Source organism: Alligator sinensis, unplaced genomic scaffold (genome assembly GCF_000455745.1).
Source record: "Alligator sinensis unplaced genomic scaffold, ASM45574v1 scaffold1103_1, whole genome shotgun sequence".
Taxonomy (NCBI): Eukaryota; Metazoa; Chordata; order Crocodylia; family Alligatoridae; genus Alligator; species Alligator sinensis.
In genome coordinates this window covers 68402-90353 of record NW_005843457.1, presented here as the reverse complement: position 1 = coordinate 90353, position 21952 = coordinate 68402, and the positions used below count along the sequence as shown (strand labels likewise).

At 42.6% G+C, this 21952-nt stretch overlaps 2 protein-coding genes across 2 annotated transcripts; both read left to right on the top strand.

The window, feature by feature from the left end:
* Positions 1–7500: 7500 nt before the first annotated feature.
* Positions 7501–8433, top strand: LOC102388825 (olfactory receptor 8S1-like). Its single transcript, XM_014527362.1, has one exon. The coding sequence runs from the start codon at positions 7501–7503 to the stop codon at positions 8431–8433; it is 933 nt and encodes a 310-aa protein (XP_014382848.1).
* An 11056-nt stretch (positions 8434–19489) lies between these two features.
* Positions 19490–20425, top strand: LOC102388575 (olfactory receptor 5A1-like). Its single transcript, XM_014527361.1, has one exon. The coding sequence runs from the start codon at positions 19490–19492 to the stop codon at positions 20423–20425; it is 936 nt and encodes a 311-aa protein (XP_014382847.1).
* Positions 20426–21952: the final 1527 nt, after the last annotated feature.

The following is a 21952-nucleotide window of genomic DNA, read 5'->3' as shown; positions in this document are numbered from 1 at the left end:
TAAGCCTGAATTCATAAACAAAGTCATAGCATAAGTATAACACATTTTAAACAATAATAGAATATTTCAAAACATAGTCCAACAGGGCCACGTTTGCAACGAAGGCTGAAGAAGGCCCCAAGTTCAGGCCTGTGCATAACCAGCCTTTGTTCTTTATCCCTGGGCCAAAATTTCTATTCAATAAATCCCAGACCCAAGTACAAACTGTCATGACATAGGCAAGTCCTCACGAGCCATCCTGTTTCTGTGAACTAGCCACAGCCTTAAGCCACCCATGCTTAAATCTTTCCTGTGCCATCTCGGTCATACTGAGAGCTGGGCCTAAGCACCAGGGTCTCTTCTGTATCATCCTAGAAAATGCCCCCCAACAGGCTTGTCATGGTGAAGGGGAACAAAGCCCCTTCTCCAACACAGGATGAAGCCCTGGAACAACTCCCTTACCAAAGGACGCAGGGATGTGCAGGTGAGAGCCAGACCCCTTAACCTCCCAGGTTATTGGACACTTTTCCTTGTGGGAAAGCAAGGCACGGTGGGACTCTAGCTCTGGAACCACTCACACAGTGGAACAGCATGCTGTCTTCTCCCAAAGTAACCTGTCCTTCCTCTGGGAGTCAGTGAGTCTATGGGAGAAAGGTTAGGGCACTTATGGGCCACTTACATGGAGCACACTTCCCCTCCCTTTTTCCTTCCATTTGTCCAGACTACATCACCTCACCCCAAGTCTGTGTAACAAGATGCAGGATAAAACGATCATCTGGGGAAGAATTACTTGCTACTAATCAGGCACACACCCCAGTGCCCTCCAGCCTGCCTTTAGGCCCCCAGAGGCACATTTTGTGGTCATTCAGCAGCTCCTCACCTGGTACTTGAAGAGTACACAGTCCTAAATGAGGCTGCAGGAAACAGGTTCCTGCTCTACCCTTTAAAACATGGCCCAAGACAGCAGATTTCATTCCTTTTTTTTTACCTAGGCTTGAATTCTTGCTGACATAACTCTGACCTTCACTGGTGGTAGACCCTAAACTTTGCCTTAGGCTTCTAGCTTACCATGAACACTGGTCTTGCATCGTACCTCTGTGACTCAGGGCTTTCTGTGAATCCCTGGCTTTGACACCTGGCTCTCTGTGAAGCAGTCTCCTTCCCTATTAACTAGGTAGCCTACCTGCACCACATATGCCACAGTCCCAAAGAAATAAGACAAAGGAGGCATGGGAAAGTAGTCCTAGTCCTGAAGAGGAAGTGGGGATGGTCAGCCCTTCAGATTTTATGCTAAGAGCACCATGTCCAAAGAATTCCTCCTTTGGTATTGTGGACTTGACACTTCAAAGTAGAGACCACATAGGTGACATGCCCCTTCTGGCCCACAATAACCCAAAGCATGTTTGCAGCTGATGTCCTCAAACCTTTAATCCCCCCATGCAGTAAATAAAGGCCATCCAGACAAACACCTCCTGTAGAAGCATCTCAGTGCCAATGGTTTCTAGATGGTGTGAAATCTTTCCTGGGCAGATTATCTGGGAAAGGAATTACCCATGTCAAAGTGGCTGGCAATGGAACGGAGGCTATCAGGGTGTCCCAGCTTCCACATGGGAATACGCATCCACTTTCCATCTTCATGGGACACATACATCTCTTTGGAAACTTACTGAATTTCTGCGGCTGGTGCTCTTTATGCCAGGTCCTGAGGCTATCCACTCCTACTGGTCACTGCTTATGTGTCTGGCCCTGAAACATACAGTCAATTCCTGGAGGTGGTCACAGAGGTGACACCTTCCCTTAGTTCTTGCCACACTAGCATGCAGCTCCCCAATAGAGGGCACATAGACTAGCCTGAGGAGTCTTCTCTCCAGGGCCTCCTGCTGCCAGACCAAAACACACCTGCTAACAGACAGGCTGGAAGCAAAGCATGGCCAGGTATGCCAAGATGTTCCACTATGAAGGGGCGGTAAGAGCCAGTACCGCGTGACACTGCTCTGTGAGTCAGAAGGAAAGGTAAGGATATGGTATAGGTCCCTTCTGTGCTCTTGTGGGGATGGCAAAGTGTGAGACCAGTCCTTCTAGTGTGAAAATAACCAGTCACCCAGCAGTAGGAAGCCTTGAGTAGAAAGCTCTGCTCTTGCCATTCATCTGTCTTCAATAGCCTCTAGGAGATCATGGCCAAGAGGCATGTTGGGATGTCTGTTCACTAGCCATGTAGTTGTGCAGTATTACAGCAGTAGTGGCTCCAGGGCATTATGAATCACTACAGCTGGGAGGGACTGTATATTTGTACAATATCAAAAGCTCAAAACTGAAGCACGTCGGGAACTAGAGTATTGAAAACTTCAGACAGGGCCTCTGCCTCTGCTAGTGGAGTTGAGCGACAAACACTTGCTTCTAGAAAAATCTGAGAAAGGGGTGAAACAACATTGGGTTAGCGTTCTTTATAATATGATCACCTGCTGATTATCTAGAGATTATCAATATTCAAGGATAAATCAGTGTTCAAAATGAGTCAAAACAGGCACGTCAATCTAAATATGTAATATTCTGGCTTGCAAAATGGCCAGTGGGCTGATCAAAACATGGTTAGCTATTTACACAAGAGATACTTTATCCCAGAGGTACTCAAAAATATTAAGATTCTCAAATTGATGTTTAGTCTCGGTGCCTAAAAATATTGGCTCTGTTTCCTAGAGGGGAGGAGCAGTAAAAGGAGATATTTATACTGGATTTATAGACTAGAAGTACTGCATCACCTTGAGCTTTTTTCAGGGTAAAGAGTAGCAAGTCTTCTTGTGTCCCATGTTTATAAGAGAGAGAGAGAGATAGGGAGAAAGGAAGTGAGGGGAGAAGAGGTAGGAAGATAGACAAACAGAATAACCAGCCACTTCATTTCCTATGAGTTACTCCTGCTCCTTTTGACTATTTGCCCTCTTAAAACAGTCCCTTTAAGAACAGTAGTCCTCTTCCTTCAATAAAGAAATCTGGAGGTTTAGTGAGAGCATCAGAATCTGTTTTCTCTCTCCCCTAAGGGACAGATGTCACATGAACATGACCTATATGGATATTTGGTGGGTGCATTTTTATTTTATTCTTTAATCTAGTGGGTGAGAGTTGCAATAGGAGTGTGTGTGTGTATCTATATCTATATCTATATAGATAGATAGATAGATATATCTGATAGCTAGCTAGCTAGCTAGCTAGATCTGTGTGTGTCTTTGTGTGTATTTATGTCATTAGAATGAAAATGTAACATAAGGTGTTGAAAAGACCTCATGTGGAAAAATCTGTACAATTCTGGCTACCTGTCTTGGAAAAAAAAGAATTCAAATTGGAACAGCTCCAAAGAGGGGCAATCAGGATGACAAAGGGAATGGCCCGAAAGATTTTGGCTTGTCTAGCATAGGGTACAAAAGGTATATCAGATAAAATTGTCTATCTGAAAGTACATTGGGGAGAAGGGGTAAAAAGGGGTTGAAAAAGCTGTATAAATTAAATGATAGTCTGAGGATATTAATCAATTAGCTGTATGAACTGTCCATGAATTGGCATAGGTTATGCACTAGACAGATAATATATAATAGGTGCATCCAAAATATTTTGGGCTGTCCTTGATGATCCTAGGGTTCCTCCCAGACTTATGTCCTATTGCCAGACCCCCGAAAGAGCGTAAGTGCCTCATTCAGAACAAAGGTGAAATGTAGGTGCCTAAATCCAAACTTGCAATCGTGAAAGCCTCTGTTAGCTGCCACCTAACTTGGGATCTGCCTAGATGCTATTCAAGCTTTGTCATGTTTGAATGTAAGGTTTCTCAAGTGCCTAGAGTTCAGTCTCTATGCAAGGTCAGGACAGTCCTAGGCTACGTGCAGCTTTCCACCTAGGTTATGCCTAAACCTGGCAGAATTAAAAAATATGTTTTCTTCTGTGCAGGATTCCTGAGAAGCCTAGTCTATGAGGTGCTCTCAGACTACGTTTAACACACACACACACACACACACACACACGAGAGACTGGGTTTCTCACAAAATCTAGTGGTGCCCACAATCTTGTTTTAAAACATGGCTGGAGGGGGTATTGGTGCCATCTTACTTTTTTCAGTAGCTCAGTGTGTAGCACACCTGCCCAGGACATGGGATACCAATATTAAATTCCCTTTCCCTTGGCTGCCTGAAGGAACTCAAACTGACACACCACAGGAGACCACTCACATCACCAAAGATACAAGACTGAAGCGTAGGGGGGCACTCCGTTCTTCTCTGCATGCCTAGATTTGGTTGTGTCCATGATTAGCTCAGTCTAAAACAATGCCACTTATGCAGGGGAGTGACATTGTTTCTGGGTAGGTACATAGGTAGCCATCCATGTGCACAGGGATACAAGCCACAGAAATAGCGACCACCTGTACATATGCGGCATTTCTGAGACTTAGACGACCAAATCTGTTTCTCTAGGAGCCCGGAAAAAAAAATTCTGCGATACCCTGGCATTTAAGGCATTATTTTTGCTGTGGTGTCTCCTCAATTCTTGACTGAACATTCAGAGCTGCTCTGTTTTTTTTCTTTCCAATGATGATTTCATGGAAAACACAAGCACTTCCCAGAGCATGCACCAGAAACCTCCTACGTGAATCCCATATCATGCCTGTATAGCCTTTTGCATTGACTGTCTGTGGTCCTTTTAACCTTGCGTTCTGTTCTGCATTGCACCAAAGACTCAATAGGGGGATGGAAATGTTGCTGTTTGTTTGAATACCACAAAGATTGTAGTCCTTGCTCCCCAAAAGTCTCTGTTGCATGGGAACTTGAAAGTGTGGATTTCAGACACGTTGACAAATATCTACGGCTAATGAATCACTGCTAGTCAGGCCTGGTCAATGAAAGCCATTTATTCTTCCTGGAAAGTTTTGTACTTTTGAGATACTTTGGTTTGAACCTTTTATCATGTTCTGTTTTCTTTCATTTTGTATTAACTGTCTGTAATTTTAGATTGGATGCAAACCCACAATTAAACCTTCAAAAACGGTCTGGCTTTCGACAAGTGAAAACTACATAGCTACTGAAATCTCGTTGTGTTTTTGTGTGTTTGTTATTACTGTCTGTGTTAGATCATATAGAAATCAAGACATTTTAAAATATGCTTTGTTTACTTAGTTCTCTGCTGGCAACCTTCAGTGCCCGACTTCAGGCAAAAATTTGCATGTATTTGTTTAATAAGGAAAATCCATTAATGCTAGTTGTATACTATAATGAGCAGGACTTCGGAGATTAATCTAAATGCATGGATGCTATGATGACGATTTATATAGCAAGCTAAGGCATAATGAAAGATGCAGTCAGAAAATAGGAGTGAGACTAAGAAATGAGTAAGAATGCATGGGTGTTTTAATTAGGGATCTGTCCTTTAGGATGGGATGACACAGCTGGAAAAATAATGGTTTTCAGGTATGCAATCAAAGCGAGAAATCAGGGGAAAAATAAATGTGTGGAGAAACAGAATTGCTCCCAAAACTGCAGCAGAAGCCATACACATGGGTGCCTGCAATTTTACAGGTCAACAAACGTGTACAAGGCACTGTCTGGGCAGATCCAAACCAGTGATCTGGGCGTTCAAATGTTGTTTCGTTGTGAGATGGATTCACATGAAAACAAGATTTGCTATTTCAGCACCCCAGTTACTTTAGGTCATTGAGAACAAGGTCTCCTAAGGTTACAAGAAAAAAGAAATGAGAGACATGAGAAATGGGATCACTTGAGATTCACTCTTCCTACTCTTCTATATCAACAAGCTCATTTGTACTAAGGCCATTTTGAAGGCCCTGGAATACATGAATTTTACTGAGAGCAAAACACACCAGCAATTGGATATTATAGATTCTACAACTGGGTCTGAAAAACCCGTATTGCTCATGGTCAGGATTTTGGGTGCCTCAAAATTTTCAGTGTACAGCTTTCTAAAAATCAAAATCTACTGGCTTAGTCGATTCTGTAAATTAGAGAGTTGGAGGTTTCTGACATGGATCTATTTCAAATATCTTGTCCTACAATATCCTTCCAGAAAGAGAGAACAACTATAGATGTTCATGTCTCAGTGTTTAATATTAGGGGAGGAAAAACAGTCAAAAACAGTATAGAGGTTGAAAATTGCTGACCTGTGATACACAACCCTTCATGCACCTCTTGTTTAACACCGCTTTTGTGCTGGAAGACTGCCACTGAAATCCTGGTAGTTGTACTGCTGTAAAGCTGCAGTAATGAAATATTGAGCCAGACCTACATATACCATCCACTAAAAGAGAAAAGACTTTGACATTGATTCTGGCATGTTTAGGAAGTAATCTAACTAAGTATAGCCACACCACTTGGGAGATGATTTTCAATTTAGCTTCTTCCATAATTTCTTTCACTTCTGCAACCCCTCGCAATGGTTTTGCGGTAGATACTATGGAACTGTTTTTATGGAATGGTTATATAGGCAATGTCTCCAAACTATTTCTTTTTTGATGGCTTGCAAGAGGTTGAATACTTGAAAAATCATGGGACAAGCTCTTGACATCTGTTTAGTTGCAGCAAATAGAAAAATGCCACCAATTTGCTCCATTGTGTTGAGTTACTTGAGGTGTGAAACTGAATACATGATCAATCAGCTGTTGAGGTCCCTTCCAATCTTAGCATCTATGAATCTATGAATCTATGAAACTAGCACAGAGTTGGCTGCCATTTTTCTGGTAAAATAGCTCCACAGCAAAACCCTTATTCATTGCAGCTCAACGCATCACAGGTTTAATTCTTTTTTGCTGAATCCAAGGTAAGTTTCTAATGGATATGTTTGGTACAGTGACCTTGTGTGGGAAAATAGATGTTTCCATGCTTCCTTGCCCTAGGATAGAAAGCTTTCCTGTGGGCCAGGAGGCATTAGCAGACCTGTGTCCTTCTCCAAAAACTGTCCACCCACAAACTTTGACTTGAAGAAAGTGCCTGCAGATAAATTGCCTGTGGTCCAGGTACCCAGAGATTCCAGGTCCTCAATTATTGATCGGCATCAGGATAGGTCTTGCATGTTTGTTGCTATAAAGCCATACACCTCAAAGTCCTGATGGGTCTGGCTTGAAATAAAGCTTAGCTCTCTCCTCGGAGACAGAAGGCCTACATGATTTGGGGAATCATGGCCAGAGCAACATCAACATCTCTTAGAGCTCCTAGGTTCCCTGGATCCTGGATCCTGGAAAACTGAGATGAAGCACCATGGTTCTTTGGCTTTTGGGCAGCATGCTGGGATTGGAAATCTGGGGTTAAAATATTCTGACTTCCAGGGAAACAAAATGTCTAAAAAGTGAAATTTCCTGTGAGGTGGAAATCTGCTTCTCAGTCATTTGGGAGATTCAAACCCATCAGCTGGCTTTGAGAAATTCATGTAGTCCATGTAGTCCCACCTGTCTATACTTATTTCTGTCTTATGGGAATTCCTTTCACTGTCATTAATTCCAACATTTTTGCTCTTCCTACAGGTCACCGCCTAGGAATGGAAAACCAAACCACTGTGACTGAGTTCATTCTCTTGGGACTTTCCAGTGACCCGCAACTCCAAATTTTCCTGTTCTTTGTGTTTTTGGTAATATACACAGTCACCCTAGTGGGGAATGCAGTCATCCTGCTGGTGATACGAGCTGATTCTCACCTTCATACCCCCATGTATTTCTTCCTGTCTCATTTGTCCTTTGCTGATATCTGCTATTCTTCAGCAATTGTCCCAAAGCTGCTCATGAATTTACTAGCAACACATAAAACGATTTCTGTCAATGCTTGCTTCACCCAATTGTTCTTCACCATTCTCTCAGGTACTTGTGAAGTATTCATACTCTCAGTAATGGCTTACGACCGTTATGCTGCTATATGTAACCCCCTGCATTATGTGGGGATTATGAACAAAAGAGTATGCAGGCAGCTAGTGGCTTTTTCCTGGACCATGAGTCTTATGGACTCACTGGTAAATACAATCCCTGCATTAAAGTTGCACTTCTGTGGGCCCAATGAAATTGGGCATTTTAGCTGTGAGCTTCCCCCGTTACTAGCACTTTCCTGCTCTCAGACATTCAACAACACAATAGCTCTTCTTTCTTCTGCTGTGGTCGTTGGTTTTGGCAATTTCCTCCTCATGTTGGTTTCCTACATCCAAATCATCTCCACCATCTTGAGGATACACTCTGCAGAGAGTAGACATAAAGCCTTCTCCACCTGTAGCTCCCACCTCACTGTGGTGGTTTTATTGTATGCAACAGGGCTTTTTCAGTACTTGAAACCCAGTTCAATTTCTTCAGTGATCCTGGATCAAGTTTTCTCCATCCAGTACAGCATTGTAACCCCCATGTTAAATCCCATCATCTATAGTCTGAAGAATAAAGAAGTGAAAACAGCCTTGGGGAGAATTTTCAAAAAAAATCAAGTTCTGAACTGATGTAAATGAAATACAACTGTAAATAGAATTTCTAAATATTTTTTATTTAAATAAATACTACTGAAAATACAGAAGCCTGGTAAACAAGCTATTAGGATGCTCTGAGTACATGTACCTGGATGATTTTAGGACACAAACAGCAATGATTTTTTATTTTTAAAATATCCTGGGTTGTATCTGCCACTGAATGTAGAAATTACCACATGAAACGAACCAACCTTAGTGTTTTAACTAGACTTTAAAAGATGTTTAGTTCAAGTCAAGGCATCTCAGTTAAGCCTGAATTTATCTTTAATTTTAGCTTATTTCGATGGCAGTTGAATTAATAATTAATTCAACATACATAAGTACACCAAACACCTCTACTAGTGAAAATGGTCAAGTATAGACTGCAAAATATATTAATCTCACAGCAAAGTAACAAGTCCATCCACCCTGAGGGACCCAGAACTTTAGGGGATGAAGTTCTGTTGACTTATAGTTGATTGTAAGCACTTGATTCCTGAGGTCCTTGAGGAACCATATTGTATATCCTATCATTCTGCAATTTTTGCAAAAGAGCCAGATGACAGATACGTAGCACAAACTAGAATAGGTGGAAGCCATCTGTAGCAGGATGAGAGCAAGATGCATAGTAAAACCTCCTAACATTCATCAGACTCCTGCTTGCTTGGTCCCAGGTAGCCTCTTGTTCTCTCACCTACCACACCTTTGATGTTACTTTTGGAGGAATAGATGTTGGGAGACTGCCCAGGAGCCCCAGGGAACTTTTTGTCTAGTGCCTAGATTCTATCTCTTTCTCTTAATATTTCTCAGTACTAAATTTCTGAAGAGCTGTGTTCATCACCTCTATGGCCAATCCCATACTTAACGGGTGGCACTGTCTGGTTACTTTCTTTTGTTGGGGCTCAGCCTCCTCGGCACTCACCACTCCGCTCTCACTGGCCCCTTTTGCTAAGGCCCACTGCACTGGACCTTAGTTATTGGGCACCAGCCCTTACCTTGTTCTTCCTGAATTTGGGCCTCAGCCTGATCTTGCCCTCTGGGGCCCTTGGCCTCCATGTGTCTATCTTTTTTTGGGATCTATCTCTGCCCTGCACTGGACACTATCTTCCCCACTCTGGACACTGGCTATCCTCTGCTCTGGGCAATGCTGGATCCTTCCTCTCCCTTCTACTCCCAGTTCAAATCATGAGTTATAGAACAAAAAAAAATGGCAGGGTCACATCTCAACCCAATGCACCCTACACCGGGTACTCTGATGTTAGACCCCCAAAAGTATGCTGTTAAGTTCAAAGAGCTGTACAACATCCCCCCCACCCCCCTCCCTCCCAAATGAGCCATTGCTTTAACACAAACCACATTGTCCTCACTCAAATGACCCTCAGGGCATGACCCAACCTTGGGCTCTCACCCTGCTCCTGAGGCCTCTGTCTATTGCCTGAGTACCCCAATAAGGTGTTCAGCTCCGAGCAGAGATTTCTCCAGTCTCTGTTCTTTTCACAGTCCTTTCTTCCCTGGAAGTCATGGACCCTCCTCCTCTTGCCCTTATCTAGCTCCTTTGAGTACTACCTGCTAGGGCTGTGCAAAACGGCACCATTCTGTTTCGACATTTCGACAGGACAGTGTTTCATTTCATGTTTCATTTTGCTTCAGAACCACTGTTCTGTTTCGTTTCGTCAAAACTGTTTCACTGTTTCAACGCTGTTCCGATGTTTTACCCATAGGTGATAATAGGGAAGCATGAAATTGCCTATAACTTTGTCATTTCTTGCCTGATTCAGATGAAATGTGCACAGATGGTAGCCCTTTCTGAGGACATGAAGTTTGCCAAGTTTCAAGGAGGGGTTTCAGGGAAACTGCACTGCAAAGTCTTGAAAGCAAAACTCACGTCACTTGTAAATGTGAAGACACAGGGGGGTGAAAACTTCAGAGATGGTAGATTGTGATGAGGCCACAAAGCCTGCCAAATTTCAAGGAGATAGGTAGAGGGGTTTCTGGGAAACTGTACCTTAGGCTGCTGACAAGCAAAACTCGTGACATAGGTGACACTGTCTGTGTGTTAAGGCACAGCAGGGTGAAAACTACAGGCGTGCTAGGCCCTACTGAGGCCTTGGAGCCTGCCAGCTTTCAAGGAGATAGGTGCAGAGCCGGGCCTATAAACTTCACTTCATCAGCCTCCTAGGTAATAGGCACAGAAACTCATTGCCTCATTGGGGCACACTACCATGTCATGTAGAGGCCCCAGCATCAGTGAGGGCGCACCTTAACACACACACATAGTCACACATGCCACGAGTTTTGCTTGTCAGCAGCTTGAGGTGCAGTTTCCCAGAAACCTCTGCACCTACCTCCTAAATACTGTTCCATCGAAACAGAAGTTGGAGTGGAACGGTGCTGTTTTGCAGAGCCCTACCAGCCTTCCTGTGCCACCACTTCTCCCTGCTCCCCTTTCCTTTAGCTCCAGCATGAGAACAGCTGCACTCTCACCCCAGCCAGCAAGTGGAAAGGGAGCAGGGGGCCTGTGAGAAGTGGTGGCAGTATCAGGCCATGGCATGGGCACAGGCAGCATCAATATCCTCTCACCACTGTTGAAAGATTGACAAAGCCAACCAATCTGCACCAGAGAGGTGCCAGGTTATTTCAGCTCACAGCTTACAGAGCTGCCAGCCCCTGCACTCAAGCAACACAGTTGTGGCCTGAACACTGTGCTGGTGCAGCCCAGGGACTGTGGACAGCCCTGAGAGTAACCTGCAACACTACATTAAGTATGGCCTTCACTAGCCATCCTTCAGCTTGGGATAACTATTGAATCCCAGCCCAGAGGATTTGAACTGCCTGGCAAAGGTCAGGATAAAGCCAACTTTTCTCAATTCATCACAGAGCAAGTTCTGTTTTCCATTACCCCCACACATGTAGCTAGGACAAATGCACACACTGAATGGAGTCATTTCAGGGACAGCAGGGACGTATTTCTGCACTTGTGTTCAGTGTATGTGTGTCTGCACATGCACACACACATACACTGAACAGGACATATTCCCTTCTGCTGAAACAAAATCAAAAGAGCAAAAGGCATCAAAACATATAGATACACACATACCTATGCATTAAAAGATATCACATAGTATCACCTAGTTATAATGCTGCATATTCACAGAGCAAATCAAGATCTACCTTGATTCATTAATTATTATTTAGCAAGCACTGGCAGCTTGTTATGCAAGCGCTCCTTATCCCCAAGGTAGTTGAAAAATATTTAGTCGTCCAGTAAATATTCCGAACAAAGAAGGATGTCGATTCTTTGTTTCTAAAAGGGGAGGGGCAATCAGGGCAGGTATTTATATTGCATTTCCAACACCCGGAAAGACCTTTTTTCAGGGTCAAGACTAGCATGTATGATTATGTTCTTTATTAGTAAGAGGGAAAGAAACAAGGAAGACTACAATGAGAGGTGAGTAGTAGGAAAGCAGACAAACCTACTGATGGCTCACTGAAAATATATCAGGATGCTCTTGTTCCTCTTGAAAAATGCCCACCTAATAGCTCTCTTATCTTAACACCAGTACGTCGCTCTTCAAGTTAGGCAGTGCCGAACTCCAGTAAGAACAAGGAGTCCTGTCCATCTCTCTGTCTGTGCCGGGGACAAAAAAAATAATCCCCCTTTTTTTTTACAGATGTGTGGTGAGTGGATTATTGTTTTATTCTTTAATGTGCTGGGTAGGGTTCTATGTGTGAATGGTGGAAGTATATATGTGTGTATTATTTAAAAAGAGATATTTCAAGTATTCAAAGAAAATGTAGCCTAATGTATTGAAAAGACTCGGGTAGAATAATATGTACAGTTCTGGTTACCAATCATTAAGGGAAAAAAATAGAAAACTCACACATACAAGGAAGTTCTGCTAAGCTGAGCATATGATCTGTCTGAGGTTACTTTGTTTAGCTTGGGGAAAAAAGGCCGAGAAAGAGAAAGAATTATTCTCTTTGAGTCAATCAAGGGTGGTACAAATCAAAGGAAGGTAAAGAGGGATTTAAATTAAACAATAATGTCAGCACATGAAAATAAATGTATTTAAATTGGCCCTAAATATGGCTGAGCATTTGAACAAGATTTTAACCATTCCAGTTTTGAAGTCCTGGTACAGATTTCCAAGAAGTTTAATGGGAAGCAACATAGCCTAACACAACTGAAGACTGAGCCTGACCACTTTCAGAAAGAAAATATATAATGCAATTGGCCACCACCATGAGGCTGCGCTTGATCCCTCGGAGGCCTTTCCAGTCTTCTTTTCTTTGGGCCAGACCTAAAAAGAGCTTAAGTACCAAAATGGGGACTTTGGCAAAATGTAGGTGTCTACATCTAACTTGTAACTCTGAGATGCTATGCTGAGCGGGAACCTAACCCTGGAAATGCCAAAGCCCTTTTGGGCATGTCCCCTGTTATAGCTTAAAGTTTCCCAAGTGCCAAAAATTGTCTGGTGTGCTGGCCCTGACAACCCCAGCTATGACAGTGACAAGCATCTCTGCATATATATCATGCCTAACCCATGCAAGGATTCGCAAATTGTGATCTTCAACTTAAGGCTCCCGAGGAACAAAAGCCGGTGGTTGTTCAAGTCTGGTCTTGCACCCTCCCTCTCTCCCACACACACACATGCACACAATTTTTTTTCTCACAATGAGTGATGGTGCCTTCCATCTTTTTAAACATGTCCAGAGGTGGAGGTTGTGTCACTTATTTTAATCAATAGCTCAGTTGTTAGAACATTTACCTAGGACGTAGGGTACCGATGCAATTCCCTCCTCAGCTTGAAGGAGCAAAAATGCACACCTCCACAGAGAGTGTTCAGACCAGCAAAGTCAGGAACCTGTTGGCTACTGTTCAGGGTATTCATCTTGTGGGTGTCTGCTCCACTTTAGTCCTCACTTTCAGGTCTATTTCTCTTTTCTTTTTGTTTTTCACCCAAGGACATTTAACATAGAATACAAAGACATTCGTTGGGGTAGGGACCAGAATCAAAGATTCCCTCTTCCCAGGTGAGTCATGTTCTCCTTTTTGCTCTCTGACCTCCTAATCTTTGTGCTCTATTTTGCAGAGGGCCAAAGCATCCACAGAAGGGTTAGGGATTGGGCTCTTGGTTGAATGTCACTGGAACTTGGTCCTTATTCCCCCAAATTCTCTGTTGTCGGGGACCTTGAAAGAATGGATTTCGAATAGTTGTGACTTTGGCCAATGCTTTCACTAGTAAGCATAGTCAGGGCTGGTTAAAGATGCCATTTGTTTTTCTTGGAATGATTTGCAATTTTGGAGATTTTGCTGCTCTTTTCATTTTCTGCTGTGTTTTATTTCCTTTCAATTGTCTGTGATTTTAGATAGGATAAAAAGCCGCATAAAAACCTAACAATAGTCTGGTTTTGAAAACAACTCTCAGTATTTTTGTAGGTTTTTATGGGGTTGTCTGTGTTAGACAACATAGAAACGATGCAAGCATTTTCCATGCAATTTAATAAAGATAAATGTAAGGTACTCCACCTGGGAAGAAGGAACCCCCAGCACACCTTTAGGTTGGGGAGTGTCCTTCTCAGCAGCTCGGAGGCAGAGAGGGATCTTGGAGTCATAATTGACTCCAAGATGAACATGAGCCGGCAGTGTAACGAGGCCATCAACAAGGCCAATCCCACCTTGTCGTGCATTAGCGGGTGCATGACTAATAGATCAAAGGAGGTGCTGCTCTCCCTCTATGTGACACTGGTCAGGCCGCAGGTGGAGTACTGTGTCCAGTTTTGGGCGCCGCACTTCAAGAGGGACGCGGGGAATCTGGACAGGGTCCAGAGGAGGCCACTCGCATGATTAGTAGCCTTTGTGATAGACCCTACAGGGGGAGGTTGAGAGAGCTGAATCTCTTCAGCCTTCACAAGAGACGGCTGAGGGGAGATCTTGTGGCTGCCTATAAATTTATTAGGGGAGGTCAACGGGTAATAGGTGACGTGCTGTTTACTAAGGCGCCTCAGGGGGTGACTAGGAATAACGGGTGTAAACTAGTTGAGAGTGGATTTAGGTTTGATATTTGGAAGAAATTTTTCACAGTAAGGGTGGCCAGGATCTGGAATGGGCTGCCAAGAGAGGTGGTGCTGTCACCTAACTTGGAGGTCTTCAAGAGGAGGCTTGACAATCACCTGGCTGGGGTCGTCTGACCTCGGCCCTCTTTCCTGCCAGGGGCAGGGGGTCAGACACGATGATCCATTGTAGTCCCTTCCGACTCTACAATCTATGAATCTATGATGTATGTGTTTATTCAGTTTTAGTTTTGCACTGAGAATTTGGACAATTTTAAGGAAAAAAAAGTTTCCATACAAAATCCATTTACAGAGTCTGCTTCTCTGAGGTTGTCAGCATCTTCCCTTTCCTTTATGATCATTTGGAACTATTGGCTGCCATGTGCTTAAAGCAAGTGCTGAGTCCCTTATTAAATGACTTCATTGCCTAATTGTAGGCAAAAACCAAAGGCTTAAAAGTTAAGGATTTAAAATACAGGGTCAAGACTAGTATGTATTATTATGTTCTTTATTAGTAGGAGGGAAAGAAAAAAGGAAGATTACAATGAGAGGTGAGTAGCAGGAAAGCAGACAAACCTACTGATGGCTCACTGAAGGTATATCGTGATGCTCTTGTTCCTCTTGAAAAATGCCCACCTAATAGCTCTCTTCATGGTATTTGTAATACAATTAACATGACATTTTTCCAAATTACTGGGAATGAGCTGAAGAATGTACATGCCAAATTAAGATATGATAAGACATTTTGAATGGAAAAAAAAGGAAGGAAGAATGCATGGTTGATTGAATGAATAATTTGTCTTGAGAATGCAATAAACATGTGGTAAATCATCATTTTTTCAAGTTAAGTGACCAAAGTAAATCATTTGGTTTGAAATAGGTCTGGTCCTGATCCTACACCACAATCCATGTAACTATGTCCCTGCAATTCAGCATACCTTTAGATGTTTATAGGACGTGCCTGTGTAGATCCAGTTCAGTTATCAGGGCTTTCCAGTGCTGTTGTGTTGTGAAATATGTTCACATGAAACAACATTTACTTTTCAACCATCCCTTTTTCTCAGTCCATAAAGAATCACATCTGCTAAGGCTTAAAAAAAGGAAGGAGGAAAAGTCAACAAAATTAAGGGAGATGGAAATTGATTCTTCCTCCTTTTCTAGATAAAGTAGTCAATTTTATAATAATTTGCATCAAGAAGTCAGTAGGTTACCCAGATTTAATTAAGGGCAAAGTAAGGCAAAGGGGTTAAATACATGTCAGGATTGGAAGAACCTGTATTGCTGATGATCAAGGTTTTAAGTGACTCTTGGTTTTCAGCTCTGAATAAAAGACTAAAATAAGATTTAAAAAAAAAATAAAGTGCCCCCTCAGCAATATTGGAAAATCAGGATCCTTCAAAGCAGCAGTGCCCAACCTCCAACCCATGGGCCAAACTGAGCCTGCCATTGGAGCTGAAAATTTGGCTGTGGGGGAGAAATTTCAGCACTTATTGCTGTGGCTTCCAGAGGCTCAACAATTGATGCCACCATCATTCCCCTGTTGCCAAATTTCTGGCCCTGTGGGAACACTGTGAGCCAAATGATATGGCCCCATGCTCTGGATCATGCCAGCACACAGGGCCCGGTCAGCATGTAGGTTTGCTCCAGGGCTCAATTTATCTTTCAGGGCTGAGACAGGGTCCTGCATCCCACTTGTAGACTGACCCCGTGTACTGTTCTCATTCTGGATCTGGCCTATGGACCAACCCTGCTTGTGGGTTCCAGCCTGTGGACTTGCCCCCCTATCACCCCTCTGGCTTGCAGGGCCAGACAGTTGAGCACCACTGCTTTAAAGTGTCTTGAGTATGTTGAGCCCCAGCTCAAGTCTGGGATCGTGCCCGGTATGCAAAAGCCAATAAAGATACCAGGGGTGAAAGTATAAAGATTTATTGCTAGCAATACAAGGTGCAAGCGGAATAATTTCACGTAACAAGCACACAGATTCTTAATTCTAAGCATCTTTTATACAGGAGTATTGGACCTTCATAAGCATTCTTGTTTGCTAATTGGTTATAAGGGAGTGACGCAAGGAGTTCTTTACTGAGCATGTCTCTATACCTGTGTTTTAGCTATGTATCTCATTTCCATACATGTATGTTTCATTAGCATACTTTCTCCCCACCTAGGGGTGTGAATCTTAATATTTAAATCAGCTCTTTGCCCTAGTCCTCTGATTCTGCTTTTGTTTTCAAGCCTCCTTTATCTAAGACTGTCTCCTCCTTATCATTGCAGATGGGCATTAGTTACATAACAGAGACTTTTGCTTGGGCTATGTGTAGTGGTTTCTAGGTCAAACCTGACAAGTAGACTTCCCAAAAAGTAAGATGGACTAGAGCATTAGAAACATCTTGAAAAATCTTAGCTTGTAAGTTTTCCAGAAAAAGACAACAGTTATAAATGTTCAGATCTAAGATTTTTAACATACGGTGAAGGAAACTAGTGAAAAAGTGTATATTGTTTTGTGTTGAAACGTGCATGCCTCTAATATACAGGGCTTTGGACACTGCTGTCTTAGGCCACTTTCATGCTGAGATGATGCTATTAAACTACTTTCAGTAGTATGCAAGTGTTGATTCTGCTGGATCCTGGCTTATGTCCTTGTGAAGGAATCCCCTTCCCGCCTTTTTTCATAAGTTTTTTTTCCCCCTTCCTCTTTCTTTGCCTTTTCACATGTCTGTCAACCAGGTTGCTGCATACATGTCCACACCACATGGGGGCAGGGGCTTCAGCCCATGTCACTCCAGTAGGTAACTGTAATGTTTTTCAAATTGATTGGCCAGCATCAAATAACACCTGTCCCTGACTGGGTCCAGCTGGTGAGGTCAGGAGGGCTATTTAAGAGGGTCTCTCCAGAAAGAAGGGGGCAGACATTTTAAAACACACACACAGAAGCGTGGGCCTCCACAGCTCTCTCTCTCATACTCAGGATGTGGAAGTGAGTAACTTACCAGAAACCTAACTAGAAGCTCAGTTCAATGTACGTACTCTAGTCGCGTTTCAAAAGGCCAACAAGCCACCTAGATTTGCTTAAGTTTGGTTTTCTTTCTATATTTTGCTATTGGTATTCCTTCCCCATCCTATCCCTCTTTGATCAATAAATCTATCTGTTTTAGCAAGCCTCACTGTGTGTGCTTAAGAGGGAAGGAATCGGCTAAGGTGGCCTCAGCTATTTAACTTTCCTCCCGCATGGGAGGCTGCTGGTGAATGCTTCAGGCTATAGAAGCACCCCAGAATCCCAAGGTCTACAGGGCCTGTGTATCCTGGGCGGCACAGGGCCCAGACAAAGACCTGAGTCTGGGTGGTGGCAGCGGTATCCCAGGCTTGTGGGTGTGCTCCAGGAGGGGGGGTTGGTCAGATGTGAGTCACTCAGAGCTTGGCTTTTGGCCAGGTGCAGTGAGGTGGGCAGCTCAGCACAGGAGCGCCCCTTACTGTCCTGCTGCAGTCCTCAGGACCTTTGACACACACACCTAGGCAGGAGTATAGAGGAGTAGAGGCTGCCCAAAATTTCCTTCCCTCTTTTAGACCATTGAGACAGAATCCAAAGACCAGACTCAGGCCAGACATTGGGTGCCTCAATGGTTGTAGCTCTATGCACATACAGGTATCAAACCCAGATTTCTTACATGGCGGGAAAGGAGTCCACCACTGAACCACAACAGCAGTAGTATTTTTTAGTAGTATTACTACTTTTTTTTTTAGTAGTATTGCTGTCGAGCTGCAGTAACAGTGGTGAACATGGCCCATTGTGAACAGCCTTTGACAGATAAGAGACACAGACATTCACTAAGGCATATTTAGGAAGCCATCTAATCAAAAGCAACCATACTAATTAGGCAAGATAATTTTCAATTTAGTGTCTTGGCATTCCATAATATTTCTCCACCTGTTACCCATCGCTCTTAGCTGTGGGCTGGGTAACATGGGATTCAGTGTAGACAAGTGGATTGTATACATAGTGTCTCGCACAAGATTTTTGTTTTATAGCTTCCAATATGCAGAACATGTGGCCATTCTTTGGACAAGGTGTTGACACATAAATAGTTATAGCAAAAGGCAATGGAAGCAATTCACTTAATTATGTTCAGTTTCTTGGAGCATGGAACTAGATTAATATACTGGCACAGAGTTGTATGCAAATTTTCTGATCCAATAGTTTCATAGGAAATTACTTATTCATATGATTCCAACGTTTTCTCATGCAGATCACTTTGGACTTGACAATTTTTTACTCAATCAAAGGTCTTTCTCCAGTGAATCCAAGCTTATATGTCTAATGAACTGACCTCATGCTGAGAAATGGATATTCCAGCCTTCTTTGTGCAGACAGACTTCTTCTGGGCCAGGAGGCACTGGACAACCTGAGTCTCTTGTTCAGTGACTTTGCATTGAGTGGGCTTTCCTACAAGCACTGAATGGAGGATGGCTCCTGCCATTGATCTGCTCTTGAGCCAGGGACCCAGGGATCCTAGCATCATCAATTCTAAATTAGTCACATTGGAAAGTCTATATATCCTGTTGTAAAACCAGAATCCTGAAAGTAGTAGCAGGCCTAGCTCAAACTGAAGTTTGGCCCTTCACAGCAGAAAGCCTGGAAGTCTGTGCAGCTCTGGCCAGAACTCAAGCCAGGTCTCTTATGGATCCTGGTCTTTATCATGAAAAGGATAAACCTGTAGAAACTGGGATGAATCCTCCATGTTTTGGACACCAGGGCAGCATATTGAGATTGGAAAAAATCAGGGAGATTTTGTTTTTACTTGGACTAAAACCATATATCTAAAAGTGAGATTTCTGGTGAGCTGGACATCTGATTCTCAGTCAGCTAGAAAATTCAAACACTTTGTGTAACCTTGAAAAATATCACCACATCCATCTTTCTATCTGAATTTATTTCCATCCACTGGAAATTCCTTTGACTGTCATGATAATAATTTATTTTCTTACAGGTCACTATCTGGAAATGGAAAACCAAACCACTGTGACTGAGTTTATTCTCTCAGGACTTTCTTGTGACCCACAACTCCAAATTTTACTGTTCTGTGTTTTTTTGGTGATATACCTGATCACCCTAGCAGGGAATGCAGTCATCATGGTGGTGATAAGGGCTGATACTCACCTTCATACCCCCATGTATTTCTTCCTGTTTCACCTATCCTTTGTTGATATCTGCTATTCCTCAGCCATTGTCCCTAAGATGCTGGTGAACTTTCTAAGAAAGCATAAAACTATTTCTGTCAATGCTTGCTTTACCCAGACATTCTTCATCTTTCTCTCAGCTAGTTGTGAAACATTCATGCTCTCAGTAATGGCATATGACCGTTATGCTGCCATATGTAACCCGCTGCATTATGTGAGAACTATGAACAAAAGAGTGTGCAGGCAGCTAGTGAGTTTTTCCTGGACAATGGGGCTTATGGATTCATTGGTAAATACAATTCCTGTACTAAAGCTGCACTTCTGTGGGCCCAATAAAATTGGGCATTTTAGCTGTGAGCTTCCCCCACTACTAACCCTGTCCTGCACAGAGGCATTTTCCAACAAAATAATTATGATTTCTTCGGTTGTGGTCATTGGGTTAAGCACGTTCCTTCTCATGCTGGTTTCTTACATCCATATCGTCTCCACCATCCTGAGGATACATTCTGCGGAGGGAAGAAGGAAAGCCTTCTCTACCTGCAGCTCCCACCTCATTGTGGTGTCTTTACTGTATGTAACAGCCTTTGTCCAGTACATGAAATCCAGCTATGTATCTTCACTGGTCCTAGATCAAGTTTTTTCTATTCAGTACAGTATCTTAACCCCCATGTTAAACCCTATCATCTACAGCCTGAAGAATAAAGAAGTAAAAATAGCTCTGGGAAGAATATTAAAACTACCAAGGTCTCAAAGGATTTAAACTGATTTTACAGTTTTGAATAATTTAATAACCTTAAGTAAATTAAGATGAAAACATATTATTATGTTGACTTTTGGGTGTGTTGAAAACATGTACCTCTGTAGCAGGCAATTATTTTGGGTGGAGGGCCGCTTACTGAGTTTTGGCAAGCCATCGAGGGCTGCATGGCAGGCAGCCAGGGGCAGATGAATATTAATTTTCTACATTTTTTAGGGGCCCTGCGGGCCAGATAGAATGGCTTGGCGGGCCACACATTTTGCTCACCCCGATGTACCTGGACGATACGAGAACACAGATGTCAATTAATAGTTTCATAAAAACTATCCTCGGTTTTAAGTGCCATTAAATATAAAAATATCCAGCAAAGAGGACCACCTAAAATTTGTCTAGGCTTCAAGAACAGGTCATATTTAGGTCAATTTAAACTATGCCAGGCTTGCCAATATGTATCTTGAATTTTTGCTGTTAAAATGGGTGATAGGCCTTTCTCCACATATGTCAAGAATGTGATTTAACATGCGTGTCCTTCCCAAAAAGGTGCTTAGGAATTTAGGAGCTGAGATTATATCAACTTTACCTTGGTAGTGGGTGCTTCTGTCCTAAGAGAGTACTTGAAGACATACCTTACATATCCCATGCTAATAGGATTTCCATAAATGAACCAGGTGACAGGCAGGTAAAAAGATTAGAGAAGATGGAAGACATCAAACAGCTGACTAATTAATATAAGACACATGATTGTTTTCTGAATTTTCAAGTCTAAAACTGTCTGCATATATGTTTATCCAGTGATTGATCAACAAGTCTATCTTCCATGAAGGAGAGTCAAGAATTTAGGAAATCAAATATCTTTGCCTTTAAATTAGGAGGGAGCACCTCATCCCTGAGATCTTTGAGGAAGCTCATTGTATATGCTATCATGACGAGGATTTTTTCAGAATCAGTGGACTTTGTCAAAAACTAGTGAAAAGAACTGGAGAGCAAATTGTATTCATCTTGTAAATGCCAGACTGTATAATCTGGAACCAGTTCCTTCCAGAATAACGCCCCCTCCCCAAAACTGGAATATCTTGATGGAGCCTACAGAAACATTTGAAAGAGATTAAATCAGTTTGGGCAAGAATCTAAGTCCTCTAAGTATAGACTGACTCCAGAGTAACCCTCTTGAAATAAAGACCTTCAGAAGCTAGAATGCAATAATGTAGTGTTAATGATTGTTTATTTTAACATGAAAATGAATTCAGAACACTAATCCATTACCGCATGAAGGATATACTGTGGGTTAAATTCTTTTTAATTCTCTATGCCTGAATGGCATATACACAGACTTGTAACTTCAGTTTTTGGCACTTCTGCACAGACTCCATTTGTTTCACTCGGGAGCTAAACAGACAAGGTGTGGGAAAGCAAATAACATTAAAATGAATGATAATGAATTTGAAATGTATTACCAGAGAGATGAGAGGTAATTGTGGCAGAAATGCCCCGTCGGTGCCCCTCTCCAGAGACCTGTCTCAGCCAGCCTGA